The 17,881-nt window shown below is 37.6% G+C and overlaps 2 protein-coding genes across 4 annotated transcripts in view; one reads left to right on the top strand and one right to left on the bottom strand.

The window, feature by feature from the left end:
• The window catches only part of LOC103788982 (uncharacterized), an 870,763-nt gene that overhangs the window by 133,653 nt on the left and 719,229 nt on the right, over nt 1-17,881 (top strand). The window lies entirely within an intron of this gene.
• Nucleotides 3,054-6,721, bottom strand: TCHHL1 (trichohyalin like 1). Its single transcript, XM_035279905.3, has 2 exons — nt 6,568-6,721; nt 3,054-5,729 (listed from the first exon to the last, which is right to left on the bottom strand). Exons 1-2 carry the CDS (start codon nt 6,703-6,705, stop codon nt 3,159-3,161), a joined length of 2,709 nt encoding a protein of 902 aa, XP_035135796.1. The 5' UTR covers nt 6,706-6,721; the 3' UTR covers nt 3,054-3,158.

The following is a 17,881-nucleotide window of genomic DNA, read 5'->3' as shown; positions in this document are numbered from 1 at the left end:
TTACCCAGAATTATCTTGTTTATTTATTGTTGTTTGTCTCTCCCTTCCTTCAGTAGAATACAAGCTCCAAGATGATGAGCCAACTTGTTTTGGACACTGCTGTATCCCTAATGCTTCACCTAATATCTGGCATTAACATGAATTAAAAAAAAAATTGGAACGAATACATAAAATGTCATCAGCATTAGATCCCATAAGAACAGGATTTGGTCATTCAGGAAAAGTTGTGGGGAAAGATAGTATTTTAGGTGGAGGGTAGGTGAAATCCTACAGGGAATAGAGAATGAAAGATGGATCTAGAATATGGGCTTAAAAAAACTACTGAGATAACAGTAGATTAGATATGAAGAATGAGACAAGGCAAATGATGATTCCAAAGTTTATGCCTTTGAAATATGATAGAACGAAGATAGAATGACAGTAGGAAGGAAATTGAGAAGAAAAGCCAGTTTGTCTGGAAGTGGTTGACAGTAGGAGGCATCATATCTGTGAGCATTTGTAGAGACTGGATTGAAGTGCACCGTCAGCTTTGAACAAGGTGAATTGAGACTCATCAGAGTGAAAGAGATAATAGTAACTTGAACCAAGCATGGGCTCTCATGAGGAGAAAGTTCATAGAAAGAAGGGTCCTTGGAAAGGGCCCACAGTCTTGGGAACGGGATGACAGGAATTAACTAGGGAGATGGGGAAAGTCCAGTGAAGGGAGGATTTCAGGAGAGACGGCCATTGGTGTCTGCTGTCCAGAACTGTGGAAGTTGGAGGTCTTTAGGCTTATTGGATGAAGGGCAACATCAGCTTCAAAGGAATACTTCTTGAAAGATGATGGCAAAAAAGAAAAAAGTTCAGCTAACTCTTCTTCTTTCTGCCCACCATTCTATTAGGGCTGATTGCTAGAATGCTAAGAGAATGTTTAAAAACTATTAGGTTTTTTATTTTTTCAGTTAAGAAAATAAAATATGCTTAGTAAAGAAAATTTTGATTCTTTTTCTATTTTAGTAGAGATTAGATCTCACTATGTTGCCCAGGCTGGTCTCAAACTCCTGAGCTCAAGTGATCTTCCCATCTTGGCCTCCTAACGTGCTGGGATTACAGGCATGAGCCACTGCCCATTAATTTAATGCCCTCAGCAAACCATAGAGGTAAACGTTTCTGCTCTTCAGCTGTTCCTGTTCCCTGTGAATTGTATATCCTCTGCTCTGACTACCAGCACCACTGCCACTGGAGCTGTTGTCAGTCACATTTTCTTCCATCTCAATGAGGATCCCAACGGTTTATTGGCCATCTGTATAGCTTCTTTTGTGAATTTATTAACCAGGAAGTTTTTCATTTTTATGGACTCAGGTACCTATTGCCACATTGCTTGCTAAAAGGGATTAGTTTATGCTCTAGTGTGTGTGTGTGTGTGTGTGTGTGTATGTATATATATATGTATAAAGCATAAACTTATGCCTTTTAGTGTGTGTGTGTGTATATATATGTATATGTATATATATGTATACACACACACAGTGTATATGTATATATATATATACGCACACACACAGAGTAAAAAGGATAAGTTTATGCTCTAGTGTGTATATATATATATAGATATATATACACATGCACACTAAATTCATATATAATTATATATTAATTAAATAATTGCTCTAGTATATATATATATACACACACACTAAAAGGGATAAGTTTATGCTTTAGTGTCTATATATATATATATATATACACACACACACAAACACTAAAAGGGATAAGTTTATGCTCTAGTGTATATATACATATATATACACACACACACTAAAATTATATATAATTATAAATTAAATAATTGCTGTAGTATATATATACACACTAAAATTATATATAATTATATATTAATTAAATAATTATATATAATTTTTTTCTTTAGTAAGCCTATAGTATATGTGTGTATATATATATATATATATATATATACTAGAGCATAGACTAACAGAAAACAAATATATATTTTTTTTGTGAATTGTTTCATCTCTTGCTCATTTAAAATTATATGTACTTTTTCAGATAGTGATGTAATTCATGTTTGAGTGTAGAATGAAAAGACTTGAAAATATTGGAGGGGGAGGGTATATACTTGGATTTTAGGCTGTGGAAAATGTGAAGGTTGATGTGGAAGAATACTGAACCTCAAAGGCAGACTGCAATAGGAGATGGAGGATTGGACTGCTTTTTGGCTTCAGGAAACATAGTATGATGACAATTTTATTCCTTTGCTGAGTCATGACTAAGCTTGGAGAGTATCATACTTTAATTATAGTCTTTTGAAAAAACACAAATAACTAAGATTGTTTTTGTTTTTGATCAGTGTCTCCAAGGTAAGATAGAGAATGAAGGATTAAAAAAATGAAGCAACAGAAGAAATTGATCATCAGGTTGTTTAATTATCAATTTGAATTTAATGCTCTCATCAGACCATATAGGTAAAACTCTAGTAGACTCACTGGATGGTTGGTTACAAGAGCTTCTTATGAAATCAGGCACACTTTAGATTTGTGTTTTCTCTCTCATAATTATTCTGATTGTTTATTTGAGCCAGAAGCTATGAACAGTTTGTGTAAGGAGTGGAATTTAATAAAAATTTGTTGGATGAGCAGTGAAGTGCTAGAAAACCATAATTAAGTTAGGTGATATCTAAAGTCATTTTGAAGGGTAAAATTTTAGGATGAACTTGAAATACTTCTAGGAAATGTCACAAAGCAGAATAATCTATATCTATGAATTAATATTTTATGATTATGAGAGAGCATTGCAGAGTCTCATAATTTCTTACTGCTACATTTTAAATTCAATAAATCAGTTGGAGAAATTGGCACCTGCTAAAGATATGGAAGGAATTTTTCTATTTTTAATGTCAGGTACATTGAGATAAACTGTCTCATGACAAAGTCCATTCTGGCACTTGGAAGTAGCATTATCTGGTAGGAGTTTTACAGACTGTATTTGTTTGGCCGGATGTTTCCTTGGTGGTGGCTCCCACTGCTGAATACTGTATTATTTGCTCTTGCAGAAACTTAGGAAGGGAGTTTAAAAGATTGTTAATCTGCATATGAATGTGTACAGGTGAATATCGAGGGTGATTGGGAGAGAAGATGGGGGCAGGTTGAGATGATAATGATTCATTCCTTCGTGGTGCTTGCCTCCCTTTGTGGTACCAGCCTCTCTCTGTGAGGGTGACCCTGCTTAACTTCCACGGCCTGGGGAGCTGGTGTTTCCTGTGCATCAGCAGGGCTCTCATCAGGTGGAAGTCCCCTGGTGTATGCTTGTGATGCTTGGCTGTAGTTGAAAAAGACAGAACAATCTGAGATCTCACTGGTGAGGGATACACTGCAAAGCCCTGGGCCTGATGCCTGAACTATCTGCACTTGCTTTTGATGCTCCTCTTGGTTTATGTTTGTTTCCTGCAGTATCTTCTGCTGTGGGTACTGGTATAGTGGACTGGAATGGACCGTACTCTTCTCCACAGAACAGGGCTCTTGGTCTCTCTGCATCTGCTTTTTAAGACTTGACCAGGAGACTGAAGAATTGGGCTCTTTCTTGGTTGGATTTTGCTGGTTACTACCTCCTGCCAGCTCTTGGGGACTTTCATCTTCCTCCTCCAGTGTTACAGGTTCCTCTGTTTCCAGTTGTATCTGGGGGGAGGCTGAATTGTCCTCATCCCACCTTTCTAACAAAGCACCCTGGGCCTCTGGTGTTCTACCTTTTTCTTCTTTGCTGCTTGGGCCTTGGACCTTTAATTTATTTCTGCTCTCTCCCTTTCCAAGGAGCTGCATCAGAGAAAGCTGGTCAGCGAAGTCTTCATCCAGGGCACCTGTGATCTCTATTTCCAGGGACTTTCTGTTTTCATCTCTTGTTGTGGATTCCTGTGCTTCTGGGTGTCCACTGGGTTCCACAGCTGCACCTGGGCCTTTGGTTCCTGAGCCTTGACTCTTGTATTTTTCTCTGGCAGGCTGTTCCTGGTCCTCTGTGTGCTGTATATCCTCTCCTCTGACTGCCAGCACCACTGCCTCCTGAGCTCTGTTTTTCTCACCAGGTGTTCCCTGCCTCTGGGTACCTGGGTTATTATTGCGACCTCCTTGCACAGACTTTCCATGTGGGTACCCTTGACTCTGGGAATCCCCTTGCATAGGCAGTTCACCTGTCTTTGAGCTGCTGTTGCCTTCCTCTGAAGCCAGGCTGTTGGGAGTTTCAGAAGACCCCTCATCGTTCTGTGTGATTGGTGACTCAGGGTCCTCCCTCTGGTAACCATCCTCCTCCTCAACTGGTTTGTCATGAGTCTTGGTGACCCTACTGTTTTCTCCTGCAGACCGCTTCTCAAGTGGTGCCAAATCTCGTGTCTTTTCTTTTGCCTCCAGCGTCCCTTCTGCTGCAGGTGCGTTTTTGCTGTTCACAAATGCTTCTGCTGTGCCTTCTTCAGTGTGTTCTGCCTCTTCTCCTGAGACTTCTGCTCCTTCAAGTTCAGGGTGAGTTTGATCTCCTCCTTCTGAGCTTGGATATTGTGTCTCAGAACCTTTTTCAGCATCTTTTGATGTTGATAATCCTTGGAGTTCCTGATACTTTCCAGCCTGTGTTTGGGTTTCCAGAACTAGTGGCCGAGTTTTTCTGTCAGGTTCTTTCTGTCCTGCTGTTCCATGGGTCTCAGGGCCTCTCCTCTCTTTCCTTTCATCTCTCATATCAGATGATTCTGAACCATTTCTGCGACCACTTTGGTCTTGCAGGTCCTTTGTTTCACATTCTTTTTCTTGGGCCTCAGATGTTCTATCATAATCCTCAGTTTCACCTGAATTCTTTGTCTCAGCTGGTGTCTGGTCAGCATCCTTTCCTGGTTCTTGATTGTCAGATGTTCTACAGACATCCTCAGGATCAGTTGATTTCTGTGTCTGAGATGGTTTCCTGGCAGCAGCTTGTTCTGGCATGTCAGCATGTTCTGAATTGGGTTCATCTTCCCCTTGCAGAGGTGGTTCTTGTGTGTTAGAGTGTTTCTCCTTTTCTATTCTGACTTCCTGGTCCTCAGATGGTCTCTGTGTTGCTTCTTGTGCTGGTGAACTTTGGGTTCCCAAATTTCCTTCCTGTTCTCCAAACTGGTCTCTTATCTTGGAAACACTTTGCTCCCTGGCTGATTCATCGCTTTCTTGGGGGATCTCCTTATTCTGTCCCTTTCTCTTTGTGGGACTGCTGGTCTGTTTTGATCCTTCCATTGGCTTTGTCTTAAGTTGGCCTTCATTGTCTTCTGTTGTTGGTACATCTTGGGCCACTTCCTGACTCCGTTCATCTCCTTCCAGGTGTTGGTTCTTAGAGTTGTTGTGTTCAGATGCTTCTCCTGGAAAGTTGTGAGTCTTGGCTTCTCTCCATGGGTCCACTCTGTGGTTTCCAACTGCTCCACTTTCTTCAGGCATGAGCTGAGATGAGGATGCCATTTCTGACGGAAGCATCCTCTCTTGTTGAGTTGGTGAAGTTTCCGCTGTCCACTGACCACCTCCAGTGGCTGCCTGAAGAGCCACATCATCTGGCTTCTGCATCTCTGGTTTAGTCGCCTGTCTTAATTCTGAACTTAGTAATGATTGTATGTCAAGATAACAGAGGTTCAACAAGTTGAAGATTACAAGAACAAATTCATCAAAACTGATGGTGTAATTACTGTCAATAGTCAGAAGATTCCAATTTTTTTCCACAGCATGAAGGACACATGGCTGCATGAAAACACGGTGAGAAATTAGCTTATTTATATGTGGTCCAGTGTCCTGAGTGTCTCCCAAGAATTCTATTTTTCTGAACCCATTCCTCAGTAACAGGTTAACTTTCCCAGAATAGCAAGAATTTATTGGTTCTGCATGCCATTTTTTTTCCTTAGAAAGGAAGTTACTTTATTAGAATTTTGAACAATGTATAAGTAATGGAATCATTCTAACAACACATCTATTCACTGCTTACAGTTCCAACCAATTTCAGTTCTCTGATATCTAATGACAAGAACGAAAACCTGCTAAAGTTCCTTCCACCAGTAAAACCCACAGCTCAAAGGCCTTCACATGTTTACCACATTAAAAATACTATACAGTGTTTTCTTAAAAGGTTTTCAACCACTTGGGAACCAATTAACATTAGCATTAAGATTTAAATAAACTATTAGGCACAGGGCTAGATCAGGCATCATAAAACTCTGTGGTTCTGTAGTCATGTAACACAAATCCCCAAATATTTTAGCCATTTTTTTTTTTAGTCAGAGAGCTATGCTCAAGAAGGAGCATTTATATCATTTGTGAGTTGCATTTTGATGCATAAGGGTTTGTGACTCCTTTCAGAAGTCAGCTTTGTGGAAGCAATAATCTCAGTGATGAAAAACTCATGTTCTCTAAGCAATTGCACAGAGTAGGGAGTTGAGATTGGAAATAGTCGTTCAAGAGTCAGTGAGTGTTGAGAGCTGGTAGCTAAGTGTAAAACAGATGGGGATCACACATGCACATCTTGCTTGGAATATAAAGAAAGGGTGAGTGGGAAGGAATTTCCACAGCTCTATGAATAGCTCACCTGAAGAAAGTCCCCAAACTCGCCCTGGAGGAGTTGCTTCAGTTCTCTGCCGGTCAGTGTTGTCTGGTTACTGTCCTCACTGGCATATTTGTGGAATGTCTCAATTACACAGAGGACATCTCTCAGGAGCCGAGGCATCTTTACAAACTCAAGAGAGGCTGTGAGAAAGAACAAACAAAGCTCATTTTCCAGGATGGGTCCTTCAGGAAGGAGATACCAAGGTCATCCTTTTTGTTCCTCCCCCCATCTCCACTGCATCCCCTGCTCTATTCTGTATCTTAAAATATTATACCTGAACTCCAGGGGTGATTTAGTTTTGTACCAGACATTGTGGTGAGATCAGATCTCACCACAACAAGTAGGTAGGTATTAAAGAGATCATTCTCCCCACCCTTCAGTAAACAGCAGCATTCATGTGCTTAGATAAAGCTTCATTGCATAAGGAAGGTGATAAGAAAACTCAAGCATAAGGATTAAAATGCACAAATGAAGCCAATAGAATTGGACCCATTCTTCCAGCCTTGTCTGAGAATGTCTATCTGCTCTTCTCTCCCTTTGCCTCAGTCTAGCCTCTTCTGGTTAGGAGGGTATAACCTTTAAAGTTAGTAAAACTTCTGGTGGAAAGAGAAGTCACACCACAAAAATCAACCCCTCTGTTTGCAGGTGGAAACAACATGCTTTAACCAAGAAGACACGATTCTGTGTCCCAATCCCTTAGTCATTCATTTCCTATCCTTTAAATGTTTCTACATTTTCATTGTATTAGAGATCTGATCCTGTGCCTTGCTGAATAAAATTCATGCCTATGACATACAAACAATTTATATTTTTTTAAAAAAGAAAAGTGATCACAGACATCTTGCTTACTTAAGATGTACTATTTTAAAAAGATCACAGAAGTTCCATAAGCAAGTAATGCATTTGGGTGGCGAGTGCTCCCCGTTTATTATTATTAATAGGGGTTGACATAGACTTAAAGTGTGTTTCCTCTGAAATCCTCTCAGAATCTCACACATAAGAAAAACAGCAGCTGAAATCCCAAGTATGCTCAAGCAGATGGACTTACCTAGTTCACAAGTGAGAGCAGGTGAACGTGGGGCAGCGGGCTCTGAGCTGACAGCAGGAGCTGGAACCTTTTATTGAGTCCCTAATTGCGCAGTTAAGGAGACACCCTCTGGGTTTAATGACCTGATTCATCACCACCAAACCCAATCTCTCCTCCTCTGTTGTCAGTTGTCTTAATTTTATTTCCTTCTTTAGGCAGTTTCAATGAAATCTTAGCTTCAGATGCATCAAAAGAAAGGGGAACGGGTTTCTTGATTCATTTACTGACTTTGGAGATTATAGTTTTGAAGGATCTTCAAGGTAGTGTTGGCTTCCCTCCCTTATTTTTTAACCTAAGGACATAATTACATTTCTGTTTGAAAATCACAGCACTGGCAGGGACCTTATAAGTCATCTGATTCCTCTGTCTGCCCACAGGATGGCCTGTATCTGACCCAACCCTGAGAGAGGGCTGTCAATCATGTGTTTAAAAATAAAGGCCCCTATTTAGCCATGTGACAGAAGTGGAGATACCAGTTGATTCAGGTGTTTCAATGCTCTGCTCTCCTAGCCCAGAGGCAAAGTTAGAAAAAAAAAAATCTTGCTTAGTGTGCAAAGTCTTGCTTACTTAAGATGTACTATTTTAAAAGTGTGATTGAGGTCTGCTTTTTAAAGACAGTTTTAGGCCGGGCGCATTGGCTCAAGCCTGTAATCTCAGCACTTTGGGAGGCCGAGGCGGGTGGATCACGAGGTCAAGAGATCAAGACCATCCTGGTCAATATGGTGAAACCCCGTCTCTACTAAAAATACAAAAAATTATCTGGGCATGGTGGTGCGTGCCTGTAATCCCAGCTACTCGGGAGGCTGAGGCAGGAGAATTGCCTGAACCCAGGAGGCGGAGGTTGCGGTGAGCCGAGATTGCGCCATTGCACTCCAGCCTTGATAACAAGAGCAAAACTCCGTCTCAAAAAAAAAAAGACATTTTTACTATTCAAGGAGTTTGGAACTGATCATCTATATTACTGTGTTCTCTCTGTAAACGGGAAAGGGAGATGTTGAAATCATCAAGCTGAGAACTGAGGTGAGTCTGAGATGCTGAACTGGCAAACATTTTTATCATCTCCTAGATTTAGGTCCTTCTTAGTAGAAAATATTTAATGAAAATAAGAACTAGATTCAATTTTTTCTTAGATATTTAAAGAAAATAGAGGACATTTTAAAACACCCTTGCCTCCTTGTCCAAGGATAAAATAAATAGACAAAATATCAATGCAAACAAGTATAAAAGATACAGGCCAAGTTAGCGATGGGGTGGGAATGGGGGTAATTATATCAGAAAGCTGAAGCTAAGCATTGCTATTGAGCGAAAACCTTGTTCCAAATTTCCTGATTATCAAGAAACATACAAGGGAACTAAATTTTGGGGAAAAAATCTTTACTGATAATTTACACCTATAAACATTTTCTTAGCATCCCCCCAAAGGGAGAAGACTTCTGGGCATTGGAATTGGCATGTGAAGGTCATCTTAGTTCTGATTAGTTAATATTGCCTGAGTACCAACTATTTCTCAACACGATGCAGGAACTAGAGTGTTTAGAGTGAGTAAGTTATGTCTTGCGGCCCTGGAGCTCATGGGCCAGTCTCCTGACGAAGTGGGTATGTTCAAAGCTGGATTGGAAAGAAACACGGGAGACATAATAACTGTCTTCAAATACTTGCAGGGTTTTTATGGGTGTGGAAGAGAAAGAAATTAATGCTCATTGAACACTTATGACATGTCAGGAGCTTTATATGGGCTATCTTAATTCTCACAGCCCTTTTAGGTAGTTATTATCCTCTTTTAACAGATAAGGAAGTTAAGGCTTTTACCTGTTAAGCGATTTGCCTACAGACATGTACCTAGCAAATGGCAGAGTCAAGATTCAGAATGGAAATGCCTCAAGAAAGCATGTCTCCGAACCCGTAGTTTTTTCATTACCTTGAGTTTCTTATTTTGAGTAATGCCAGGTAACACAGCTGGAATCAATGCTTAAAACTTTCTAAAAAGCAGACTCTAGTTCTTCAGAACTTTCCTTTTTTTTTTTTTTTTGAGATGGAGTTTCGCTGTTGTTACCCAGGCTGGAGTGCAATGGCAGGATCTCGGCTCACCGCAACCTCCGCCTCCTGGGTTCAAGCAATTCTCCTGCCTCAGCCTCCAGAGTAGCTGGGACTACAGGCGAGCACCACCATGCCCAGCTAATTTTTTGTATTTTTAGTAGAGACGGGGTTTCACCATGTTGACCAGGATGGTCTCGGTCTCTTGACCTTGTGATCCACCTGCCTCGGCTTCCCAAAGTGCTGGGATTATAGGCGTGAGCCACCGCGTAAGAACTTTCTAAGGAGCAGAGTTGTCTGACAATTACTTGGACCATTACTAAAGCAATGAACTGTTCCTATAGAAGCTGTATCATGATCTGTTGGCTAGGTTATGAGAGAAGTCTTGCCATGGGAAGAATTAAGGGAGGAGTGACTTACAGTGAAGGGTACCGAACTCTTTCAACTTTAAATGTCTATGGTTTTGTTATAGTTTATATTTAGAAAGTTGGAGTTGGATCTTGCCTTGTCTCTAAACAGTAGCTCTCTAACTCTTTTATAGGCATTCCCACTTTTTTAGTGCTTACTCAAGACCATTTAATTAATACCCATACTCTGGGTGGGTGGTGACTGAAAGGGATGACAACAGAAGGAAAGAGATTGCTCTCTGTCTGGTGCTTAAAAAAAGTATTTGGATTTCTATACAAAAAGTCCCAAACAACTCAGCCATTACCAAAGAGAAGATTTGGTTGCCTTTTCTTCTTTTTTGAAACAGATCCGTCTAACAGCCCTGTCTAATTTTGTATGGGGATGGTATAGAAAGGAAGAGGTGAGGTGGGGTTGGGAGACGGAGGGAGAAGAACACAATAAAAATATATTGATTAATATAGAACTGTCTTTAAGAGCCAATTACTCTTCAAAGGTCACAACTGAAGTCTTGAATGAGGGCTTTGGATAAAATCCATGATGGCTACTTTGAAAAGAAATGACTAATAAAATAATTTTAAATGATTATAATACTGGAAAATTTGGCAAGCAAAAAAGAGGGCTTCAGCTTACATTTATATTTTAATTATCTTTTTACTTACAGAAGTAAAAGGAGTTTGTTTAAGATGATGATGGACTAAAAAATATATATATTCTCAAATCCCTAAATCTTCTAAAAGGATCAATATACAAAAAGAAAAAAAATAAACTGGAATTATGAACAGAAACAAAGGAGAATCATAACTAAGAGATTTCAATAAATTTATGGAAAATGGAAAGTGGACAGTAGAATGTTCATTATTGATATAAATGGAGAAAGCCTCAGCCAAGAACGTATTATGAGGGCATGGGAGAGGTGAAGGCAGATCAGACCATCTGAACCTGGAAAAGCACTAGACTCAGAATTAGCAGGTATGATGGAGGTGTGAATGGAAGTGGGGCTGTAAACAGGCACAGTAGTTGAAGGTTTGTATAAGGGGCTCTTTCTCAGTGGTCATTCCCATCTCCCTCCTCTACTTTATAGTATAGAGCTTAGACATATGGGCATCTGCTTTCTAATCTCTCTAGTAAAACCCCACGACTCTTTCTGAAAGAAATTGGACAAACTTTTTACAAACACTAAATGTAAGTTCCTTGAGGGCAGGATTCATGTGCTTTATTTTCTACTTTATCTCCTATATAGAAATATCTCCTATATAGAAATATAGGAGAGTACCTGGACTGTAGTGGGTGCTCTGTCAGTATTTATTGACCAACTAATAGATTGTCTGAAAGGCATCTACTATAAATATTGGTGCTATGGGAAAACTGCTTTCTTATAACATTTGGAGGTAGGAGAAGTTTGTAGCCTGACATCCATTTTCTTGCAAATTGAAAGACTTCTTCCCTAAACCTGCCACAAAACTTCTACTTAGTGTAAAAATGGACCTATTTATGCAAATCAGGAAAAAGAAAATCTTTTTTATTGATATAAATGGGCAACTAAGATTATTTAAGCATATGAATAAGTTAGGAGCAGGAAATAGAGCAATATTATATTTTTAAAAACTAACCCTAGAGGAAATAGAAATAATTCAGATAACAGAAGAAAAGTTAAAAACTCTAATATTTTTAATTTTTTGAGTAGCCTCCATACTGTTTTCCATAATCATGGTATCAATTTACATTTTTACCAATGTGTGCGAGGGTTCCCTTTTCTTCATGCGCTTGCCAAAAATTGTTGTCTTTTGTCTTTTTGATACTAGATATTTTAAAAGCTGTGACGTGATATCTCATTGTGGTTTTCATTTGCATTTACCTGATGATTAGTAATGTTGAGCATTTTTTCAAAAAAACCTGTTAGCTATTTGTTTATCTTCTTTAGAGAAATATTCAGGTCCTTTGCCCATTTTTAAATTGGATTGTTTTCTTATTATTGAGTTGAGTTTGTTATATATTTTTATATTAACCCCTAGCATTCTACTTCTGGCTATAGATCCTAAGGAAATGTAATCAGTATGTCAAAGAGACATCTGCACTCCCATGTTCACTGCAGCACATCCTTCACAATAGCCAAGAAATGGACTCAACCTAAGTATCCATCAATGGATGAATAAAGAAAATGTGATACACACACATACACAATAGAATACCATTCAGCCTTTAAAAGGAAGGAAATATTGTCATTTATGACAACATTGCTGAACTTAGAGAACATTATGCTAAGCGAAATAAGCCAGGTACAGAAAGACAAATACTGCATATCTCCTAAGTCGAACTCATAGATGCAGAGAGTAAAATGGTGGTGACCAGGGACTGCATGGAAAGGACAAATGAAGAGATGTTGGTCCAAAGATACAAAGTTTCTGTTAGACAGGAGAATTATGTCTGGAGATCTGTTTTACAGTATGATGACTGTAGTTAATAATAAGGAATTGTGTATTTGAATATTGCATAGAGAGTAGATTTTAAATATTATCACTAAAAGATAAGCATATGAAGAGATGGATGTGTTAATTAGCTTGATTTAATCATTTCATTATATATGTATCAAAACATCACATTGTACATCATAAATATATGCAACTTTTCTTCTTATTTTCATTTAAGTAGGTCTTTTCTTCTTCGTAAAACATTTGTACAAATTAATGGGGAACATAAAATTTTGTTACATGTATATAACAAAATTTGTATAGTGATTAAGTTAGAGTATTTAGGGTGTCCGCCATCCAAGTGCAATACTTTTTTGTACAACTTTGGTTTATCTATTTAAAAAATAATAAAAACAATTCTAATTAATGTATTTCAAAGAGTTTAAATGAGACAAGACCAAAAGGCAAAAGAGGCAACTGGAGAGCATAAAAGTATTTTTAGGTTCAAAGTAACTCTAAAATAAAAAGAAAAAAACCAAAGTTGACAAAAACTTTTGCAATAGTGTTATCTAATAGAACCTTAGATATTTGTACTGTCCAGTCTAATAGCCACAAGCTATATGTGGCTATGCCTATTAAGCACTTGAAATGTGAGTAGTGTGACTGAGGAACTAAATTTTTAGTATTGGTTAATATTTATTAATTCAAATTTAAATGTAAACAGCCACATGTGGCTAGTGACTACCTTATTGAACAATACAGTTTAGAATATACAACAAAAGGAGAAAGAAATATAAGAGGTAGGAGAAAAGAAAAAACATATATAATCAACATAAGAGATTCCACTTTCAAGTAATAAGAAACCTGGGAAGATAAAATGGGGAAAAAAATAGGAGATATATCTATCAAAGAATTGATGAATATTTCTTAGAGACTTTCACAAAATGTTCCCTAGATTTATCCTTGGACATTTTAGAACACAAAGATGAGGAAAAGAAAGGTCAAATATCTTGTCAAGGCTATACAGTTAGTAAGTGGTAAACCCAGTTTTTGCTCTTAGGCGGTCTTACTTCTATATCTATGTGCTCAATATCACAATATAGATATTTATTGCTTGCCTAGTGTATTATTCCATTTTCATACTGCTTTGAAGAAATACTCATGACTGGGTAGTTTAGTTTTTAAAAAAGTGGTTTAATGGACTCACAGTTCTACATGGCTAGGGAGGCTCACAATCATGGCGGAAGGCAAAGGAGGAGCAAAGGCACATTTTACATGAAGGCAGGCAAGCGCACATGTGCAGGGCAACTGCCCTTTATAAAACCATCAGAGCTCATGAGATGTATTTACTATCATGTGAATAGCACAGGAAAACCCACCCCAGTGATTCAGTTACCTCTCACCAGGTCCCTCCCATGACACATGGAGATTTATGGGAGCTACAATTCAAGATGAGATTTGGGTGGGGACACAGCCAAATCATATCACCAAGTATTAGAGTCTGTCCATAGGAAAAGTATGGCATGTTTGCTTGCATTAGAAATGTAAAAATATAAGCAATACAGTCACAAGTTGATGGAAAAAGCAAAATAAGTGTATTACTTAGAATTAGAAAAGTAACAAAATTGAAAAAATAAAACCATCAAACATTGAGATAAAGAGAAGAGAGGTAGTGTAAGGGATTTAAATCCTTGCCTGCAATACTGGAGATATTATTTAAAATTGGTAACTTTTACTCTCAAAGGTTGCTGCCAGAAAAATAAAAACAAAACATTTTGAGAGAGTTCTCCTCTGAAGAATGGTTGAAGAAATGTGGAGCAGGACACATATTTATTTATTCATTTTTATGATACACTTTTCTATATTATTTGATATGTTATCATTTACATTCTGAATTAGTTTAATATAATTTTTGATTTTATGAATACCTATTACAGAATATACAGAGGAGAAATTAACATTTACCAACTATCCTTACATAATAAGCACTTTATGTGTACAAACCTTATCTTCCCAACTATATTTTAAATACCTGAAGGGAGAGACCAAATTATAGATAATTGTAATTAGCTTTTCTAGAAGAAATATAATGAAAAAAATAGTCACTTGAGTTAGAATTGGACATTCTGGGTTCAAAACCCACCTCTACCACTTATCATCCATATATCACCAGTGTTTACATTTTGTGTATATATTTTTTCTCATTTTCTCTCAAATTGCTATTACAAAACTAAAGTCATTCTGTTCATGCCATTTTATAATTTGCTTTGTTTTATAAGATGAACAGATTTTTAGTCAATTAAATATGTTTCTACCTGTTTTGATATGTACATTTCATTCTGTGACTATACTACCGAATATGTAACCATCCTTTTTAAATATCTTGTTTCCAGGTTTTTGCTATTATGAGCCATGGTATGATGAATATCTTGTAGCTAAATCTTTGTGCACACTATAATCAAACTTTTAAAGAGCCGTAGTCTCCAAATTATCCCTTCTTGAAAGGCCCTTTATAACAAACACAATTTTGAAAATGAAATGATTGATGTTTGTTATAGCTGCCATATCATTTTGTTTTTAAGTAGCAAAAATGTTTTCATGAGTTGTGCAAGCACTTAATAGTATATTGAGGCCCTTGGGTAATCAACATGTGCAGTGTCTTTGTGTCTATATTATAGAAATTATTTCAGTGCCTATTAGGTAAACAGAAATAACTGTTGAATAAACAAATGAGGAAGTCCATATTGATCTACCTCTGAACTTTAGCATCTAATCTTAGACAAGTTTCTAAATCATTCTGAGTTTGATTTCCTTATTCAGAATGGGGAAGGGGGATATCATTGTCCAGAATTCCAGAATTGTAATGTCAATTACAAGAAGTAACATATTTTAAAACATGGAGTAAAAATGTTTGATTTGTAGTGCATTCTGCTGAATTAACAACCATGGGAAGGCTGGGACTATGTCTACTTTTGTCACAGTTATATCACCAGCCCAGTGCCTGAAACATTAGGTGCTCAATAAATATTTGTTTGGTGAAAAAAGATTGAGAGAAGTGTGCTAAAATGAAAGATACCAGAATTAAAAGGACTAGATGTATTTGCTCTCTCCAGTTCTATACATTTGAGTCTTTACTTCCATAGATTTCGTATCCTCATGAAAACTCAAGTGGATGGGCTAGATAATAGTAATTTAATTTATTGACTACTTACCTTATATTTTGCATACATTATTTCTAATTTTCAAAATCCTGATAATTATGGATTGTTATAGGGAAAATGAAGCTTAAAGAGATTATGTAAACTGCCTGGGTTTTCATGACTCCAACAACTGAATTCTTTCTTTTATATTATGTTATCTCCCTGTTAATAACCAGAATTCTCACTTAGTCAGCCCAGGCTGCTATAACAAAGTACCATAGACTGGGTGGATGACAAATAATAGAAATGTATTTCTCATGGTTCTGGCAGCTGGAAACCTGAGATCAGGGTGGCAGCATGTTTAAGTTCTAGTTCATAGATGACCATCTGTGAATCTGGTCTGCTTCCTGGTTCATAGATGAACATCTTCTCCCTGTATCCTCATATAGTGGAAGAGCTCTCTGGGATCCCTATAATGAAAGCATAAATTCCATTCATGAGGGCTCCACACTCATGACTTAACCCCCAAAGGCCACAGCTCCTAATACTTTCACATTGGGTGTTAGGAATGAGTTTTGAAGGGATACAAGCATTCAGTTCATAGCAAGTCCCCTCTAAGCTCTAAAAGCTCATGAATCTGTTCTATCCTAAACTAGTTACAAATATATTTAGTGGGTCAATCAGTATTTTAAACTTCTAGAAACAATGGTAGGGAAAAATATTGGTCTAACTATTTTATAAAGAAGTATTATTTTGTTACCTCTTACCCTGGAACTTATCAATACTTAGAATCACCTCCATGTCTGTAATAAGTTTATAATGATGATCTGTCTGTTAGAGTTCTTATTTTGCTTATTTATTGCTTTTCTCATTTCCTTTAATTGCTTCTCTGTATTTTCTTGAAGTTCACCAAGCTTCCTTAAAAATTATTTTGAACTCTTTGTCAGGTAGTTCATACATCTCTGTTTCTTTAAGATCAGTGACTGGTGCTTTATTTTGTCCCTTTGGTAATGTCATCTTTCCTTGAATGTTCCTGATCCTTGTGGCTGTGTGGCTGTCTATGAATTCGAAGAGGTGGATATTTGTTCCAGTCTTTGGAGACTGGCTTTGTCTAGGAAAGCCTTTCACCATCAGCTGTCTGGAGATGCTGAGCAGACTATTTGGTGACTGGAATAATACATATAGTTTTCACAATTATTTTTTCCACTGCCTCCTCTCCTTAAAGCTCCCCCATTCGCTGATTCTCAATACATTGGATTTTCTGGTTCATTGGAACCCACGATACATACATTTATCTTTCAGTCTCTGACTGTTTTCACTTTTTTTTCATGCTTACATTCCATAATGGTCAATTATATACGTCAATACTGCAGGGCCACAGTACCCAGATATATGGTCAAACATTATTCTGGATGTTTCTGTGAGGGTGTTTTTGGATGAGATTAACATTTAAATATCTGGACTTTGAATAATGAAGATTGCCTCCATAATGTGGTGGGTAGGCCTTATACAGTCAGTTTAAGGCTTGAATAGAAAAAACAATAAAAGACTGACATGCTTGTTAGTAGGAGGAAATTTTGCGAGCAGACTATTGGGCTAGAACTGCAGTATTGGCTCTTCCCTGGGTCTTTAGTTTGCCAGCACCCCCTGCAGATTTTGGACTTACCAGTCTTTGTTATTGGGTGAATCAATTCCTTAAAATAAAGCTCCTTTTATTATACACACTCTTTATGTAAAATAGATTCTGTTTCTTTAGAGAACCCTGACTGATACAGACTTCATGGTCCATTACTTCAACAAACTCATTTCTTTAAGCATCCTCAGTTCCCTTTCCCTGTTTATCTTTCAGTCACATCTGCCAGGAAAAATCTCAGCCCTGGTTGGGTCTGTCTTTGTTTTCTGCATCTGTGCTACTGAGCATGGCTAGAGAAAAGCACCTCAGCTGAATATATTGGTGCCATGACAAATTCATAACTTCTAACTTCAAATGGAAACTCATCACTTTTCGGTGATCATACAGCTTCTATGGTTAGTTTTCTGTATTCTACAATAGTTATTTTAAACCATCTATACTCTCTTCAATTATTTGACCCTTTCCTCTCCCTTCTCATAAAAGGTGGTCTTGTCTCTATTTCACAAAGAAAATAAAAATCATACCATATTATACTATTCAGCCGTAAAGAAGGATGAAATAATGTCTTTTGCAGCAACTTGGATGG

This window comes from Callithrix jacchus, chromosome 18 (genome assembly GCF_049354715.1).
Source record: "Callithrix jacchus isolate 240 chromosome 18, calJac240_pri, whole genome shotgun sequence".
In the NCBI taxonomy this organism is placed as follows: domain Eukaryota; kingdom Metazoa; phylum Chordata; class Mammalia; order Primates; family Cebidae; genus Callithrix; species Callithrix jacchus.
Note: the sequence above shows the minus strand (reverse complement) of the source record. Positions and strands in the feature narration are given on the sequence as shown.